At 46.9% G+C, this 18623-nt stretch overlaps 1 protein-coding gene across 1 annotated transcript; it reads left to right on the top strand.

Moving 5' to 3' along the window:
- Positions 1–409: 409 nt before the first annotated feature.
- On the top strand, positions 410–5768 carry RFK (riboflavin kinase). The gene is made up of 4 exons (XM_042913430.1): positions 410–806; positions 1682–1833; positions 3380–3482; positions 4437–5768. The coding sequence occupies exons 1-4, from the start codon at positions 725–727 to the stop codon at positions 4565–4567; spliced, it is 468 nt and encodes a 155-aa protein (XP_042769364.1). The 5' UTR covers positions 410–724; the 3' UTR covers positions 4568–5768.
- The last annotated feature ends 12855 nt before the right edge of the window (positions 5769–18623 follow it).

The raw sequence follows: 18623 nt of genomic DNA, 5'->3' as shown, positions 1-18623 counted from the left end.
GGCATTTCTGGCCTTCAGGAAAAGCTTCCTCTATGAAGTGTTCTCGAGCTGGAATTCTGGAACTTTAATAAACGTGGAAAGAACGAATGAATGACGAATGACCATCGAGCTGGCGGTTGCCCAGGAGCCAAAGAACATATCTGGCGTCAGGATCGTTATGGACACGGTGGAAGGGAACAGAAACACGCAGGGCTGTCGGAGACCGGTGCTCTCGCAGCCCGCAAGACGAGAACGATTCCAGCCACACTTTCCACCGCCAGGGGCGGGAGAGGCCAAGGAGGGGCGGGGCGGTGGCTCCGGGGCCGAGGCTGGGGGCGGGCCCGCGCGGGGGCGGGGCTACGGAAGCCGAGAGGGCTGTGAGGCGTTTAGCTGAGGAAGTGTGCGCAGGCTCGCGGCGCTGGGCGGGCTCGGGCCCTCCCACGCTGACCCTCCCGCCCTCCCTCCCGCTGCCCGCACGGGTACCCGCCGCCGCCGCAGCTCCCGGGGCGGAGACGCGAGCTCTGGGTCGCTCGGCGGCTCCTGTTGGGTCGGCGGCGTGACGGACTCACTGCGGCGTGTCGTCCGCGCCGCCAAGCTCGTAGCGCGCCCGCCCTGCCGGCCGGCCGGCCGGCCGAGCTCCCGCTTGCGTCCCCCGGCTGGTCCGGGAGATCCGGGCACCGCTTCGACGGCGGCTTCGCCGGACCCGCGACCCCGGTCGCAGCCCGCGGCCCGAGCGGACGGCGTCATGAGGCACCTGCCGTATTTCTGCCGCGGCCAGGTGGTGCGGGGCTTCGGCCGCGGCTCCAAGCAGCTTGGCATCCCTACAGGTGAGCGCGGACGGTCGCGGGCCCCCCTCTGGGGCACCCCTCCGACTCGCGGGGTTGGGTCAGGCGGGAGCGGGGACGTCAGACGGGGAACTTGGGGCCGAGGGCAGAGGCGACGCCCTCCGCTCCGCCTGGTTTCTGCTTTGTTGAGGCGGGTTGAGGAAGCTCGTTCCTGTCCCTGGCTCCGAGCTCACCGAGGAACTGGGCCGGAGGGGTGGTGAGGGCAGAAAGGCGAGCGGAGTTTCGGGACCCCTCTTTCCCGCCTCCCTATCCAACCGATATAGAGCTGCCAGGCCTGGCACGCGGCTTCCCCGTTAGAAAACGTAACGTGAACCAGGCTGGTTAGATTGCCAAGCCAACTGCAAGGTTTTTTGTTCTCTTTAAATGTCTTGCTAGTAATTGGATGAGAATCAGATCTCCTTTTTGGTCTGTCTACATTCGTTTCAGTAGGCAGGACCTGATCATGTGTAATTCATCCTGAAAAACACATACCACGGTTACCCCCGGTTGTTGAGCTTGGGACGTAGGCGCCCATATTTGGAGAATAAGAATCGTTTCAAGAGATTCCGAACCTCCTTAAGAAAGCCCGGGTCTAAAAACCCCAGCTGTTCGTGCACCCGTTTTCTTCTGCCTCAAGAGTATGTGTTTTTTTTGGAGATGTTTATACACTTAATTGTTCTTAACCTATCCACATGGAGATGAGAAAGAAAAACCTGAGCCAGACTATCGAAGGAGGGTGGGATTGATAAGCATAGGCAGGGCAGGGTCCTGGGACTCTGGTGAGCCTAATGATTTAGACTATGCTTCCTTGCCTGCGATTTTTGTAAAGATTTACTATGACGCTGTTAACACTCGTACTATTTGTTTCTGTTATTTAGCTAACTTTCCGGAACAAGTAGTTGACAATCTCCCAGCTGATGTATCCACTGGCATTTATTATGGTTGGGCCAGTGTTGGCAGTGGAGATGTTCATAAGATGGTGGTGAGCATAGGATGGAACCCGTACTACAAAAATACAAAAAAGTCCATGGTAAGAGTTCTATCTAGGTCTGTAACTGGAAATGGGATAATGATTTAAGGTAATATTCGGTAGCAGATGCATGTAGAACTCCCCAGTGGTGCTCACAGCATAGTCCAAATGACTAGGCTTTCTGGCAGCGTTCTTGAAGGATTTTCAAGTGTTTAGTTACTGTTTGAATGGAAGAGCTTGTCCTCCTTTCAGTGTATCGTGTCTTTGGATCCAAAGCGAATCTCTTAAAGAAAATGATCTCTTGTAAAAGGGGGGGTGGGTATAATTGGATTGTGCTTTTTAATCGTTCTGTTAATCTCTGCCTTTTCTTTGGAGAGTTTAATCCATTTACATGTAAGCTAATGACTGCTGAGGAGGGACTTCTGCTATTTTGCTGTTTTCTAAATGCCTTACAGCCTTTTTGGTATTTCTTCCACTGCTGCCTTTTGTTTTTTAATTTTTTTTTTTTTTTTTTTTTGCAGTGACAAATTTTGATTACCTTATTTCCTTTTGTGTACTTGACATAACTATTTTCTGTGCAGTTACCGCGAGGATTGCCTTTAACATTCTAAAGTTACGAATTTTGGTGCATTTGTCTTTCAAGTCCTGTAGAAAATAAAGAGTAGAGTTTCAAGCCAAAATTGCAATATTAATTTTTATAGCTGCCCATGGACTTATCCTCACTGGAGATAAAAGTGAATTACTTATGGGACGCCTGGGTGGCTCAGTCGATTAAGTGTCCGACTTCGATTCAGATCGTGATCTCATGGTTTGTGAGTCTGAGCCCTTTGTCGGCTCTGTGCTGACAGCTCAGACCCTGGAGCCTGCTTTGGGTTCTGTGTCTCCCTCTGTCTCTGCCCCTCCCCTGCTCATGCTCTGTGCTCTCTGTCTCTCAGAAATAAGTAAACATTAAAAAAATTTTTTTAAGTGAATTAAGAGCATGTTTTATAAAATTGAGCTTGCCACAATTAATATAGTTCATTCACTTTTTAATTACTTGCTCATCCTGCTAAGATAGAGCTGCTTACTACACAAATGGTGCTTTCTGATAAAATTGCGAGGTGACGCTTTTTTTTCTTTCCTCTTAAACTACCTTAAGGGCATACCCTTCTGCTCTGTTCACAGTACCCCCTACCACTTAACAGCTTAATCTGCGAGATAGGGCTGAGTCTTGGTCAGCTCAGGCGCATGGCATAAACAGAGTTGGTATAAATTTCAGCGTCCTTGAAGAGTTTATAGAAGCGTGTCACAGTTGGAAAACCACAGGACTAAGTACTGGTAAAAACAGTAGAGATGGCCCAGAACTGCTTAGCATTGTGCTCAATATTTGTGGTATAACATCTGCCTTACTCAGATACAATGTTTACATGTAAGGTCAGGAGCAGGAACAGGACTGATGGAAGCATTCGGGAGGAAAACTACACTTAGATTTTAACCTGTCTTTAAAAATTTAGCAAGCGTTCGTGGTTTCATTTAAATGACCCCCACTGTAAATGTGAAGGTAATATTTCAAATTTCAGGTATTCTGTGATCTGATGATAATCTTTTTGATATTTCTTAACTATAGGAAACTCATATCATGCATACCTTCGAAGAGGACTTCTATGGGGAAATCCTCAATGTGGCCATCGTTGGCTACCTCAGACCTGAGAAGAACTTCGATTCTTTAGGTAAAGTTCCATTTAGGTCTTCTTAGGAATTACTGCAGCCACTTCTAATGCTTCTGCTAGTAACAGCATGGCAGGAGAGAAGGTATTTGAGCATTTAGATTTTTTTTTTTTTTTTAACGTTTATTTATTTTTGAGACAGAGAGAGACCGAGCATGAACGGGGGAGGGGCAGAGAGAGAGGGAGACACAGAATCGGAAGCAGGCTCCAGGCTCTGAGCCATCGGCCCAGAGCCCGACGCGGGGCTCGAACTCACGGACCGCGAGATCGTGACCTGAGCCGAAGTCGGACGCTCAACCGACTGAGCCACCCAGGCGCCCCGGTATTTGAGCATTTAGTATATGCCAGGCACTGTAAGTGCCTTACATGAATCAAGTCACTTGCCCCCGCAATAACATGAGGAATTATTTTGCCCATTTCACAGGTGAGGAGATCGGCAGAGGAGGGTTAAATAGTTTGCCCAGGGTCACATAAGTATGTGATGCTTCTTAGTGAAATCTCTATTTCCTTTTCATATTTCAAGGAACAAGAGAGAATGCTGTCGTGAATAAAGATGCTTTGCGGTGCTTGAAGTGTAACAAACTAAGTCAGTATTTGAAACATAGAGCATCAAGTATGTCAGCGTAGTGTGGTCGCTTTGATTCTGTTGGAGAGGGTCTTTTACAAATGTAAATGCTGAAGAGGCTTGATCGTGAATGTGCCTTCCATTTGGTACTCGTGACACACTTTTTGCTAATGCCTTTCTCTGAGAAATTGCCAGGAGAAGAGGGACATCTTTTGTGTACCATTGGTGTTTACGTCAGTCTCAGTCCGGAAGAAGGGACGGGACAAACATTTACTGGGCGTCTCCCCTGTGCTAAAGGCGCTGCCAGCCTGTGAGCTTTTGGGAGAGTCTGAACGAGTAGAGAGAGTAGAGCGGCAGTTTCTCATCGTCTGCCTGCTGTGTTCTCTCTACAGAGTCCCTTATTTCAGCAATTCAAGGTGATATCGAGGAAGCCAAGAAACGACTAGATTTACCAGAACATTTGAAATTGAAAGAAGATACTTTCTTCCGGGTTCCTAAAAGCAAAATAATGAATGGCCACTGATGAAAAATCATCTTACTCTTATTTATTCATTCACTGTGTTCTCGTATCTCACTACTCATAACTCCTCGGTTGTTATATTTTAAAAATCAGACATTTTCCTACGGCTGTGAATTAAACAGTACGATGTACTTACCACATTATGCTTCAACTGTTCAAATTCCACGCATCATGCTATAGTACTAAAATGATTCGTTTTAAAAATCAAGCTTCTTTTTTATGCGATATGTCATTTGAAATGTACCACTAGACAGGTCTTAAGTGTCTTATAATGGGAATGAAATGTATATAATTATGGGTAAAAAGGCAAGTCACTGGTTTTGAGATGAGGACTATAATTCTCATGGTAAAAAGTAGCGTGTATGTATCTGTGTAGGATGTGCTGCTAACTAGAGAAGGCTTATAAAGAAGTGTATTCACCAGAGCTTTGGGAGTTTATTATAAACCGAAGGGGGAAAATCCATACTTTATATTTTTGATATCTGGTATGTTAATATATTACAAATAGACATGTGGGGTTTCACTGTAGTTAGTCATTTCCTCTATGAGGTCAAATCATTGTCCTGTGTTCCGTTTTTGTTACAGCTGACTCAGTTCCAATTGGTCTAGACTTCCTCTTCCTATCATCTGTCTCCTAGAGCAGTAAAATGAGTGTTTTTCTAAATCTCTATGTTGCATGTCTGTGTGGTATAACATTTGTCCTTTTTAGAGTCGATGTTCAACGTTTTTCTTGATTTTGGTTCTGTCTTCCTCGAAACAGTTGTCAATGTCAGGGTTATTTTTTTTTTTTTGTTTTCCCTATTCCATTTAGAATGTTCTACAGCTATACACTTGGACAAAAGATGGCGCCTATATCATTCCATCCCTTCGCCCCGTGAACAGTGACTAAGTGCAAAGCTGTATTGCATTGTAGGGAAAAAAATGCCCAGAACTTCATCCTTAGGTTTCCTCATGTTTAGGGTGAGCACACAGTGGATGATTTGTATATACCAGTTTCTTGAAGAACACAAACATTTGTTTTCCCCCTAGAGAAACCTTTTAAGAGCCAATTAAATTATGAAACAGTTATTTATTTTTAATGTAATTATATATTCCTGAGCAAATGTAAACTGTTGTAGCTGTGTACGCACAATGTAATTTAATGCTAAACAGTGCTTGTAGCTTGGGGAAAAGGCATACATAATAAAGCTTTAGTTAAAAAATCCTCACGCTATGCATTTCTTCTTCCTCCTAACTAAGAAGCAGTATTTGGCTACTTGGGACACTGTTTATATTGGCAGAAAATTGAAGTCTTTGGATATTTAGGAAATAGAGACGACAGCTTGTTTGGCCCCCCCGAAACGGGACATTGTGCTCTCGTTCGCTTAAGCACCAGATTTGGCGTGGGGAAGGCGAGCAGGAAGACAGAGAAGGTAATTTTAAAAGTAACTCATCATAGAGCATTTTCTCTAATCGGCATAGAGAACTGATGTTAACAAACATATAAAGCAGAAAAATACCTAAAACATCTGGAGAAAGGGGACGCATGGGTAAATTTAGTTGGATTGTGTTTTTCTGTTTGGTGTATGAATTTATGGCGAACAATGTAGTGTGTGTCTTACTTCCTTTATGAAAATACTTAGGAAATGTAATTTGATGTTAGGGAGCCTATGCTTGAAAGAAGCCTCAATTATTAGTGGCTTTACAAAGCAAAGATAAAAACAGACGTGGAAAGTGTAAAAACGGATTTGTATTTGTATAGCCTGCTGCTAATCATGTCCTCATTAAGTGTGTGGAAAGTCTTCGCTATTGTCACCTTGCAATTTGAAAATTGTATATCGTGAGGTGCAGGAGTTAATAGTGTCTACACTTCTTAAAGTTTTACATGGCGTATGTATGATGAGAAATGGCAGTAATACCATTTTTTATTAATCTGGATGGTTTCAGGCCTTGAAATAAATCTTAACCAGGTGATGTTTCTTTCCACCTTTTGCCTTGTGTGTATCTGAGTCCCTCCCTTGCCGGCTACTTGCCGGTGGGTTGGAGGCCTGCAGAGCGGTCGTGGGCGGCATCTGGAGGGAGGAGCTGGCGTGCAAGGGTAGTTCTAGAGCCCACGGCCTTGCCTTCACAAGCTGCCGTGTGTGCCCGCGGCACTGTCACGGGCTTCTTTCAAGAGCCTTCTGTTCGCACGGTGTCCGTCCTCAAAAGCCTACTTTCTGAGGGTGAGGGTCCCCGTTATATTTTAGAGTTACAAGAGCCAGGGGAGTGTAAGTAGGTGTGAGTTCCCTTCCGTAACTCCCGCTCCAGAACGGGGTCCTGCGGTCTCCATGACTAGCAGTTCCCTTGGAACTCTTGCCTGTGTCTAGTGTATGGAGGGACACGCAGGGGACTGCCTCCAGCGCGTTCAACGACGGGGGTTTAAATGTTCGCAGTTGAGACTCCTCTGTGACAGTTACGATCAGGGAGACGGAAGCGGGACATGTACTTAGAAGTTACGAGGACAGTGTTGCTTTCCTGGTAAAAGCGCTCGCCTTTGCCTGTTCCGCCCTGACTTGGAAAACGGTCATGAGGCTGATAGAGGAGATCCAATCTGACCTTCAGAGACTGAGCTGGGAAATAAATCGACCCTGTAAAGAGATGCCATCCTAAGCAAGAGTTGGCAGAAACCACCTACAGAAGCCTACAAAGATGACCGATCCAGGGATTATCTGAGTTGGCAATGACTTTAATGTGTGTAAAGAAACGAGCGTTAAAAACGGTAAAATAAGGTTCTACAAAAATTGGGTGGAGGGGAGGTAGGCGGGGGGATGGGAAGAACAGATAAAGGGGGGTTAAGAGGTACAAACTTTCAGTTGTAAAATAAGTCACGGGGAAGAAAAGTACAGCACCGGGAATATAATTCAGGTAGTAACGAAGGATGACCGATGGTGACTCCAGTTATCGTGGTGAGCACTCGTAAGGAGGTGTTGAATCGGTATGTTGTATGCCCGTGTGGTAATTATATTTCAATAAAGAGTGTATTATAGCTTTATTAGGGTATAATTGACCTAAGCTGCACGTATTTAAGTTGTACGACTTGGCGAGTTTTGATATATGGATGCACACCTGTGAAATCAACCAAAATCAGGATAATAAATATCACTCCCCGCCCCCTCCCTTTGGTGGTGGGGGTTGAGCATGAACTTAAAGTGGTATTCACATCTTCAAACCCGGAGTGTCCAGGTGAACCTAGAGGTTTACAATTTCAGTTGGAGGTATAGATCACAAGGTGCCAGCGCTGGATGGGAACGTCTCACACCCAGTGTGTCAGCAGGCGGGACCTTTGTGGGGCGGGGAGCGGAGCTGTCTTGAATGGGATTGCCTTTATAAAAGGTTACCCTGGAGAACTTTCTTTTGCTCTTTCTGTCATGTGAGATACTCTGAGAAGTCGGCAGTCGGCAGCCGAGAGGAAGCATCTCACCAGAACTTGACCAGGCTGGCTTGGACTTCTGGTCTCCAGAACTGCGAGAATTAGGTTTCCTCTAGAAGCCACTCAGTCTGGGGTGTTTCATTATAGCAGCCTGAACAGACTTAGAGGAACCCTGATGTGAAGCTTAAAATAGATGGCCTCTTCCTTCCCTGCTCTCCTCTCCCTTCCCCTCCCTTGTCTCTTCTCCTCTCCTCTTCCTCCGGTTCCTCCTTCTCTTCTTTTTCTCTCTAGTGGAAACAGGCACGAGCCCTGGGATTGGGAGTGAAGAAGGTATTTTCTATTTATAAATGGCCTGCCTCTACGAGATTAGTCTGAATCAAGTTCCTTGGGATCAGTGCTCTAAACCAGGCCTAGTTCCCTGGGTTACCCAAGACAGCGGGAGAGCAGGGCTGCGGAAGGGTGTGGGGGAAGGCGTGGGTGCCAGTCTTGAGCGTTCCCGATTGCTGTCTGGAGTGGAACCTCCTCTTAGGAGGCGCTTAGGTTGTCAGCAAGCCCGGTAGAGAAGTCAAAACGACCTACGAGTGCTTATCTTTAAATTGCAAAAGCTTCGGGGTTGTTTTTTTTTTTTTTTTTTTGAAGCTCAAACCTAAAATTGAATCGTTTCATGTCTCTTTGCATTTTGGCCAGGGCCTCCTTCTGGGACAGTGGAGGCCTTGGTTGAGTTTGAACAGGCCAGGATGACTAAGCAGATCAAAGAATCTTCCTGTCCCCTCTCATGCTCTTGTCCAGGGAGTCCCTGTAGTTGCACTGCCTTAAGTTAAATCCAAGTTATCATGTAACTGCCCTGGGTTATCTTCTGTATTTCCCACAGCCGGCTGCAGCCTCCGATGTTACCGTTTCGCTTAGGAGTCTGACTGGTCGCGAGTAACAGAAATGGACCTGGCTGGCTTCAGCAGGGAATGAACTTCACTGGCAGAACGATGGATAATTCAGAGGTTGGATGGGACAGCTGGAAGCTGGGTAAGAACGGGGGGGGGGGGGGGGGGGGGTGCCCAGCCAGAACCAGAGCCGAAGTCGCACGCAGAGCTGGTTCCTCGAAGACTGTGCCACCACCACCCGCCACCGGGCACCGGCAGAGCTGTGCTCTCCACACGCCTGGCCCTGTTGCCCCGGAAACTAATCTTTCTACGATTCATATCCGATTGGCCGAGCGTTGGTCATGTGCCCATGTGTTAGCTGCAAGGGAGGGGCCGGGAAACTGAATACCTATTTCAGCTTCTGTAGAGAGACAGACACTTTGCCACCAAGGCTCATACGGCGGGAAGTAAATTCTTTAAACGTAACGAGGGGGGAGTCTGCTACTGGACAGTAAGGGGAAAAAAAAGGACAAGGCTCTACTCTCATTATCTAAAGAAAAAAAGTCTGTAGTCATAGTGTTTTTCTTTTTCTTTTTTTATTACATTTATTTACTTTTGTGAGAGAGACAAGGCACAAGTGGGGAGGGGCAGAGAGAGAAGGAGACAGAATCTGAAGCAGGCTCCAGGCTCTGAGCTCTCAGCATAGAGCCTGATGTGGGGCTTGAACCCACAAACCGTGAGATCATGACCTGAGCCGAAGTCGGACACTTAACCGCCTGAGCCACCCAGGCGCCCCGTGTGTTTTTCTTTTCTACCTTGATTTGCAGGAAGCTGAGGCCTCATGTTTGATCCCAGCAGGGATCATCCTATAGAAACCTGATTTTCAGAGTGTTCTTGGAAGAGCCTAAGAGCTTCATAGAGAAACACCCGGAGCTGGGCCAGCAAAGGGATCTCCGCCCTGCCCCACCCTGCTTACTTCAAGGTAGCACCCCTCGCTGTTTTATATCTGTGGCTTCTACTGAAGACATTTGATGAAAGACCTCCATTGCTCGGGAATATTTAAACCTGTGCTTGGGTGGGTCAGCCCACTTGCCAGCCTCTCTCAAGGCTCACGTTCTCTTTCCATGTCAACGATTTCACTTTGTGCACGCAAGAGAAGGCACCAGGAAGCCCTTCTGGAAGCAGGTGGTTATCAATCCTAGGAGAGTCACTCCCTCTGGGGCATTGAGAAGGTTCCCGGGTGTGAGTTTTGCCTGGATCCCTGTAAACAAATACCTGCTGCTAACTATGAGTCACTCACAAGTCCAAGTTCATCTCAGGGTCCCTTTAGGCCTCTGAGAATTCAAAACATTTTCTCTGGCCGCCCAGGGTGGTGTTTTGCTTGCAAATTTGCTGGAATTTCAAGTTTATTAAAGGCTCTCCAACCAGTACAGAATTCCTGTCAAATGAAGCTTTTTGTTTTGTCTTTAAGTCTCTTCTGAACCCAGCAAAACCTAATAACTGAGATTTCTGCCATATTTCAAAAGCAGGACTTTCCCTGGCCCTTAGCCTGACCTGCCGGACCTGTTTTCTACTGTTGCCTATAGAATGAGTTTGAGGGCTTCTCATGAAGTTTTAGGGAAGGGAGAAGGAAGTGTCCCTTACCTTGGATTCTCTGCCCTTGGCGAACGTTTGTTTTCTTCCTTCCTTTTTACGGTCTTGCCAAAGGATGGATAATATGAAATACTTGTTACTGCCGCAGCCTAACTACATTGAGGGTATCACGTTTTTTGTAAGAACACAATTTGCAGAGTAAAACCCAGGTAACTAGGTGCACGCTGAACACTCCGAAGAAGAGTAGGGGCTCTTATCCCTGTGTTTCACGGTAGAGACTCAAGATGCGAGTGGTTACATTCTGTCCATCTACTGACCGGCGATGAATGTTAGCTGTTGTAGCAGTAGGAGCTCCTACGTGCTCTCACCTCCATCATTTCATTGTTCTTTACGCTAAGCCATCTAGCTACATGGTGTTGTTACCACACTTCATGGTTTCATGAAGAAACGAAAAGTCAGAGATAAAGTCAGTCCAACTCAAACTGTGTAGGAAGAAAGTTTCAGAGCTGAGCGTTGGAACTCAGCCTATCTCAAGAGGGAAACAATCTTGGCAGACAGGCTTGGCTGCCTGGCCTGAAAGGAGTGTACAGTGTACGTGGGGCCCTGGGGGTCCTGGAGGGCGGGCAGGAACCATCTCCAGGTCTACCCGTTAGCAGCTTTTGCAGAACATGGCAGCTCACCCTTCCACAGGCTTCTATACAGGCTAGAGTGTTTCAGGCACAGGATGGAGTTAGCAAAGCTGAGACCAAACTTCTGCTTACTTATGTATTTTTAAGTTTATCTATTTTGAGAGAGACAGTATGAGTTGGGGAAGGGCAGAGGAAGAGGGAGAGAGAGGGAGAATCTTGAGCAGGCTGCACACAGCGTGGAGCCCGATGTGGGGCTGGAACTCATGAAACTGTGAGATCGTGACCTGAGCCGAAATCAAGAGTCAGTTAAGCCTCTGACTTTGGCTCAGGTCATGATCTCTCAGATTGTGGGTTCGAGCCTCATATTGGGCTCTCTGCTGTCAGTGCGGAGCCTGCTTTGGATCCTCTGTCTCCCTCTCTCTCTGCCCCTTCCCCCTTGCTCTCTCTCTCTCTCTCTCTCTCTCTCTCAGAAATAGGTAAACATTACAAAAAAAAACAAACAACTTTTAGTTGAGCCAGCAAAAAAGGCAGAAAGTTCACAAACACATAAGCATTAATCAAATTGACACATTGTGGACAGGAACAAGGTCTCTTGAGTCTGGAGGAATAGGGAGAGACCAAGGATGTGGGTCATAGACCAGATCTGGAGGGCCAACTAAGGTCAGGGCAGAGTGCCCAGACCTGAGCCTTCAGTCTCTGGCAGGCTCGTTGGGCCACATGTTGTTTCACTGGCATCCACCTTTTGTTCCCCATAGACTTCTGTCATACGTGGACGCTCCCCAGCGAGCTCATGTTCCCTCGTAATTCCTAAACTGCTTATCCCAGACTCTAAGCCTTCGCTCATTATCTTTCCACTCCCTCCACTTACCTGAAGCCCACCCATGTGTAAAATCATGGCAGTATGGAACTCTTCCTTATGCTTTTGGAAGAGGCCATCGAGGGTAAAATCTTTGTAATAGATGATGCCAACTCCCCCACTTTCCAGTTCGACGTCCTAGAAAATCCAGGTCGCGCTGAGACAATGTGAAACCTGTTCTGTCCGTCACTTTCCTCCTCCCCGTAGAGGAGTCAAGTTCACGAGGGAGGGAAGACTCCTTTGGAGATGACGTCAGCATGCGGTGCCTGGATCCTTCCAGATACTTCAGGCGGAGAGCTTGTGTTTCCTAGGTTGGAAGATGGATTGTAAAGACGGCGTAAGAAGCTGGAGCTAGACTGGGCGTTGACAACAGACCAGAGAGGGAGAGAATGTGGCACTTAAGGGAGGGGGTGAAGGGAGAGTGCAAAGGGCACTTCCCCCGGAACTAGATGCACAGATAGGGCTGGAGCCAAATCTGATAGAGACTGTACCCAAGATGGCCATCCGGAGCGGCCAAGTGACCCAGAAGATGGGCAGAGGAGGACTTCCAGAAGCCCAGGATCTGAGGGACCTGGCAGGGGCTTTGGGTGCCCCGCAGGCATTGCATTTGAATGGCTCCAGAAGGGAAACAAAGTACAGAGAGAACCCTCTAAATACAGCAAGTCTGGGGCTAACCTAGGCTCTTACCTAATACAGGTTTTGTTATTTGTTTTAATGTTTATTTATTTTTGAGAGAGAGAGAAGGAGGGGCAGAGAGAGAGGGAGACAGAGGATCCGAAGCTGGTTCTATGCTGAGAGCTCAGAGCGTGTTGTGGGGCTCAAACTGGAACGGTGAGATCACGACCTGAGCCCAAGTCGGCCGCTTAACCAATTGAGCCACCCAGGCATCCTATATACAGGTTTTAAAAAAAAAATTATCTATCTAGCTCAGGTTTTTCCAAAGTATACATTGTGAAGTCAGATTAGTGTATTGTGGTCAGCGTCAAAGAAAATCAGAATATGATGAAAAACATAATTTGGGTAAGTATTCTTTCCTCGGGCTTTTGCTTTAGTTTTATAAAGAGGTGTCGGTATAAATTTTGTTTTGTTTTATTGTGGATTGTAATAAAAGAAAGTCCCCGTTTTAACTTGCCCTCCTTGTGTTTGGTTCTGGAGGCATCTGGCAGCTGCAATCCAGAAAGTGAGGAAGCAAGCCCTCTCAGACAGTATCTATGCAAATAGACAAGTTATTTAACCGCCTGTGGCTTCGTGTCTTACCCGTGAAACAAGAATAACAGTGCCGGGATGGGATGAGTATAAGGACTAAACGGATCAATCGTGCAAAGTGACTTTTAGTACCCGAAAAACAGTGATGGTTACTGTTGTAAGGCGGCCATTTGTTCCTCTGGCCAAAGATAACATTGCAACTTTAAGGACGCAGCCAACTGTTCCCTAGATTAAATGCCGAGTCGAGTTCTGGTCAGCGGCAGACAATGCTTCCTGTGAGCGGATTCCCTCCCCAGATACTTAGGGAGGACTACTGTGTGTTAGCCCTCTGCTATGTGCTAGGGGTACCGATGGAATACGTCGGCGTCCGTGACTCTGAGGAACATACGGGCAGCCTCCCAGAGAAGTTCCAGTTTTATTTGACTTCATCTTCACCTCCGTGGGGCTCCTGGTATAGTTTGGGTCTCTGGGAAATAGGTGTTTGAGTGCGTTTCTGGGGAAGGAATCATGGACTCTCCTTGCCTCCCCCAGATGCGGGAAATAAAGGGGCATGATGTCTCTTCCTTTGTTCCAGTACCTTCTAGATGTGGAAGAAAGAGCACGGGAGACTTCTGCCGTGCCAAAGGTCCCCCACAAGCCAGCGTTTCAGGAAAGATGAATTTGCTCTTGAGTACATCCTGTGGTGTTTATTTCACCGTGTCCACTGAAAGAAGTTTTCAGGAAATGAACGACAAAGGAAATAGATGGTGTAAGCGGGGACTCTTACAGATTTCTCCACTCTTGGCTGGCTCCGGGAAGCTGAGAAGCCAGTAGGAGAAAAAGAGCCAGGGATGCGGTGTGGTCTCCGCCCTCCCTTCCAGCACTGCCAGTCCCTCAGCTACGTAAACTTGGCTCTGAGGTCACGAGCCCGAGGGAGGTCCCAGCCCTTCCTTCCTTGTCCTGCCCTCCTGCCTTTGGGAGGGTGGCGGAGCCTTCCAAGCGGGTTGCCTAGGAAATTAACAGGTTGACAGGGTGGGCTCCGTTTTGGTTTTGTTTTTAGCCCAGAGGGAGTAGAAACCAGGAGAAAAAGGAAGAAAGAAAAAAAAAAAAGAAGGCTGAGTTGGGACAAAGTAAAGCCCTCCCCACCCTTGCCTGGGAAGGAGCGTACCCCGCCCTCAGGCGAGGCCCCACTCAGCGTGTGTAGTGTGGCCAAGGGCCACGTTTCAGAACGGCCAAGGTGAAAGTTTACACTTCGGTTGTTGTGCCGTCTACGGGTTACAGAACACAAGGCGCAGCCACATACGTTGTCTCAGATGACTTGGCCGATGTCACGCAGGCGAAGATGAGAATGAAGATGTCCTGAATGCGAAGAGCAACTCTCCATTAAGCGTTTTATGTCTGGAAGGAATTTCTTCTATACCAAGCCTCCTTCCTTGGGGTTTTCCTTAAATCTCCGTGTTTTGTAGATCTTAAGGAGCTCTTCTTCCCTTTTCTCCAAAGCTACCACCTCTGTGTTCAACTTCTTTGACCTACTTGGGGGGATGGATTTTGCAAGTCTCCCATCTCTCTGAATATCCTGAAATCGTGGTTGGCTTCGTGAAGTGTTTCACCAGGGCTTGGGCCCCATGTGTAGAGCCGGGGCTCTGCTGCTACCATTTTGAAATTTGTTTTAATTTTTTTTTTTTTTTAATGCTTGTTTATTTTTGAGACAGAGAGAGAGAGAGACAGAGCCTGAGCCGGGGAGGGGGAGAGAGAGGGAGACACAGAATCCAAGGGCCTGCTTTGGATTCTGCTGTCAGCACAGAGCCCACGCAGGGCTCAAACTCACAAACCATGAGATCATGACTGGAGACGCACTCAGACACTTAACTGACTGAGCCACCCAGGTGCCCCGCCATTTTGAAATTCTTGACTTTTACACGGGGCCCCATGGATTATGTAGCTGCCCAGTTTTCTGAAAAACCACATCCAGATGGTTGGCGTGAGAGTATTACTTGATTTCTCCCAGTTTCCACAGTGTAAGTGACAATACAGGTGAACAGAGAAATAATAACATTGGTGTAGCCCCTTATAGCTTACAAAAGACTTTGACATGCATTATTTCCTTTAAACCTCACAAGCAAATGTAAGGAGACAAGCCTGTTTGAGGTCATCGGAAATCCACCTACAGGGGACAAAATTGATTTGACAGGCAAACAGCAAACAGCTCTTTAAAAGTAAAAATCAACGGAAAAACAGGACAGAGAAATTATCCAGATGTTATACAGCTGTGCTGCAAAGGAAGTTACAAAAGCAGTAAAGGACTCAGTGTGGAGTTTGGCCAAAGGGATCACAGAGGATAAAAATTCCAATCCCAGGCTGAGAGAGAGACCTTGTTGGAAGCGTCCGTTATAAAGATCCCTCGTGATCCCTTACAGCCCAACGATGTGTATCACAAAGTCAGGCTGAAGACTCCTTTGTCAAGGATTCTTTGCCCAGCCACTTGTTGATTAGCAATTTGATTTGCTTTCTGTGTTCCTTTGCCCCGGGAATAAATCAGTACTGAAAACACAGCTCAGGCCACCCTTTTAAGCTTGCCGGACTGAGACCTGAAGTCTGGAACCCAAACTCAACACGGTTGACCTTGAGCAACATGGGAGCTGGGGTACCGTTTCCTCATGCCATCAAAAATCCGCCCATGCCCTTTGGCTCCCCCAAAACTTGACTCCCAATAGCCTACTGTTGACTGGAAGCCTTGCCAACAACATCAACAGTCGAGGAGCACATATTTTGCATGTTGTATTCTATGTGCATTGCAATAAAGTGACCTAGAGAAAGGAAGATCTTATGGAGAAAATCATGAGGGAAATACATTCACAGTACTGTTCTGTACTTACCAAAAACATCCACATGTCGGTGGACCCACACGGTTCAAACCCGTATTGTTCGAGGGTCAACTGTACCACCTTTGGACAATCTTATGGCACCCAGACTGTGGGTTTTTAGTTGCCACCTGGTTGCCTGACTTTTTGCTCTCCTGCCTCTGCCTGTCGTGTGTGCCCGGCTGCATCTGCACCCTGATGTCTGAGGTCCAGGCCACTGCTCCTGGCTGCCGGGCGTCGACTGGTGGCGTTCAGTGGGGAACATGATGCCTGCAAGGCTGTCCTCAACTTACAGACATTTGAGGGCCACAGAGGCAAAGGAGGATGCTTTCGTGAGTTCTCAGCTCTACCGTCCAGACAGGCCTATCTTCCTGACTCTTTGAAGCCCACTTTCAAATCCTGTGATCTAAAGGTTTTTCTACATGGATTCTCGGAAAAAGTGACCTGGAAAGACTAGATCGTTGCCCTTCCTTGTCTATATTCTCAGCGTATTGCTAAGATGGCCCGTGGCTTCGTAGGCAAACTCTGGGGAGAAAGGAGGGCTTTATTGTAGAAGCGTGGATTCTCTTGGAAATTCTCTTGGAAAGCTGTAAATAGGATTTCTGTGAAACTATTCTGAGACTGGCCCCAGTCCGGAGAGCATGCAGCTCTTGACATTGGGGTCGTGAGCTTGAGCCCCACGTTGAGTGTAGAGATTACTAAAAACAAGAACAAAAAACTGTTCTGCTGGGGGGGCGGGGGGGACTATGGTTACTTTTTAGAGCGTGAAAAAGTATGGAGAGTTGAACAGATTTTCATTAGAGGTCAAGCATTTGGGCAACATGTCTACTGAATGTATGGCCCTTCAAGTAAAACTATTATCATTTCAGTGAGGAATGGATTTTATTTCCTCCTGGCTTTGGAGCACGTCACTGGATTTCTGAAGGAACAATCTCCTGTTTCCCTATCTGCTCAGAACTCAAGTAATAAAATCTGCTTAATGATACACGTACTTAAAGCCACGAATCCAACAGTATTTGCTTGCCGAGAAGGTCTTGTCAGTAAGTGCTGAGTGGGTGGGTATTTGCTTCCAGATTAAGTATATACAGCAGGTTAAGTCTACTTTTCTCCCTCAAGGAATCTGGCCTCACAAATCCTTTCAAAATACAGGTTCATGGAAAGGAGACTATTAAAAGAGTTTTCACTGCTGCTAAAACAATGTGGGAGGGTGTGGGGAGGGAAGTATGGGGTCTGTGTACCAGGCCCCTTGCTTATGTAATGTCATTCATTCCTCACGGCAACCTGGCGAGGTCTGGAGTTCAAATTCCCCATACGTAGTGAGGAATGTGAGAATTTCAATAACTTGCCCAAGATTCCACGCAAGAAAGGGCCAGAGCTGGAATCCTATCCTGGGAATCTTTAACTCTCAAAAATGCATATTTCTGTTATGCCAAGTCATCTTCATAAAAAAGAGTGAAGAGGGGTGCCTGGGTAGCTCAGTCGGTTGGGCATCCGATTTCGGCTCAGTTCATGATCTCACCGTCCGTGAGTTCGAGCCCCGCCTCCGGCTCTGTGCTGACCACTCAGAGCCCGAAGCCTGCTTCAGATTCTGTGTCTCCCTCTCTTGCTCTGCTCCTCCCCCGTTCATGCTGTCTGTCTCTCTCTCAAGAACAAATAAAACATTAAAAAAAATTTTTTTTTAAATGCATACAGAAATGGTGAATCTAATCAGGGCATTACCCCCCAAGAGTAAAACAAAACCAAGAGCTTCATACTTAGGAATAGTTTATCAATGGACAGAATGAGATGTAATTATTAGAACTGAAGCGAGCGCATAGTTCGTGGAGCTGGCACGGAGCCAGCATCTTTGGACATTTGTCCAACTTTGCCACTTAGGCTCGTTGGTTCCCTGAGAAACAACACGAGGGGGAAATGATGTAGCAAGAGGAGGTGGGGTCCGCCAAATACAGTGTCTGTCTTGCCTCTACGAACTCCAAGGGGCCCTGGTTGGCAGGACTAATATCCTTTATCACATGTAGCTGAAATACTCCTGTGAGTTCAAGTTCATGTGAAAAGTGCTTATTATCATTTTGTTTTTTATTAAGTAATGTCTACACCCAATGAGGGTCTCCAACTCAATGACCCCGAGATCAAGTGTCGTGCCCTCCACCGACTGAGCCAGCCAGGCGTCCCTGCATTCTAATGGTTTTATTGGCTTTTTTTCCCTCCTGAATTATTGCATTGCGTGCATTCTCCCTCGTTTTTGGTTAGTTGTACACAGAATTGGGTCTTTTTTCACCTTAATATGAAATTATTTGGGGGCAGGTAATCTTGTTTATTTGCTCTCTATGTTTCAGTTGCATAATCCACATAAGTTGTTGGGTTTTTGTTTAATATTTATTTATTTTGAGAGAGGGAGAGAGAGGGAGGGAGAGAATCCCCAGCAGGCTCCGGCATGTCTGTGCAGAGGCAGGGCTGGGTACCACAAACCGTGAGATCATGACCTGAACAGAAATCAAGAGTGGGATGCTGGCCGACTGAGCTACCCAGGCGCCCCACGTAGCAAGTGTATATAAACTTTTAAATCTTGCTTATTATTACGTGTAACTATCATAGCGTATTTGGGAGAGTCTTTATAAACTTACTTTTCGAGTATTATAGAGTAGTTTTAAATTATAAACAAAAGCGAAACGTTTGTAAATGTCTTAGTA

Source organism: Panthera leo, chromosome D4 (genome assembly GCF_018350215.1).
Source record: "Panthera leo isolate Ple1 chromosome D4, P.leo_Ple1_pat1.1, whole genome shotgun sequence".
Taxonomy (NCBI): Eukaryota; Metazoa; Chordata; class Mammalia; order Carnivora; family Felidae; genus Panthera; species Panthera leo.
Note: the sequence above shows the minus strand (reverse complement) of the source record. Positions and strands in the feature narration are given on the sequence as shown.

Coding starts and splice junctions, on each gene's coding strand:
- RFK (XM_042913430.1), top strand. CDS start 725: ATGAGGCACCTGCCGTATTTCTGCCGCGGCCAGGTGGTGCGGGGCTTC. Junction 807..1,681: donor GCAGCTTGGCATCCCTACAG/GTGAGCGCGGAC, acceptor TCTGTTATTTAG/CTAACTTTCCGGAACAAGTA. Junction 3,483..4,436: donor GAAGAACTTCGATTCTTTAG/GTAAAGTTCCAT, acceptor TTCTCTCTACAG/AGTCCCTTATTTCAGCAATT.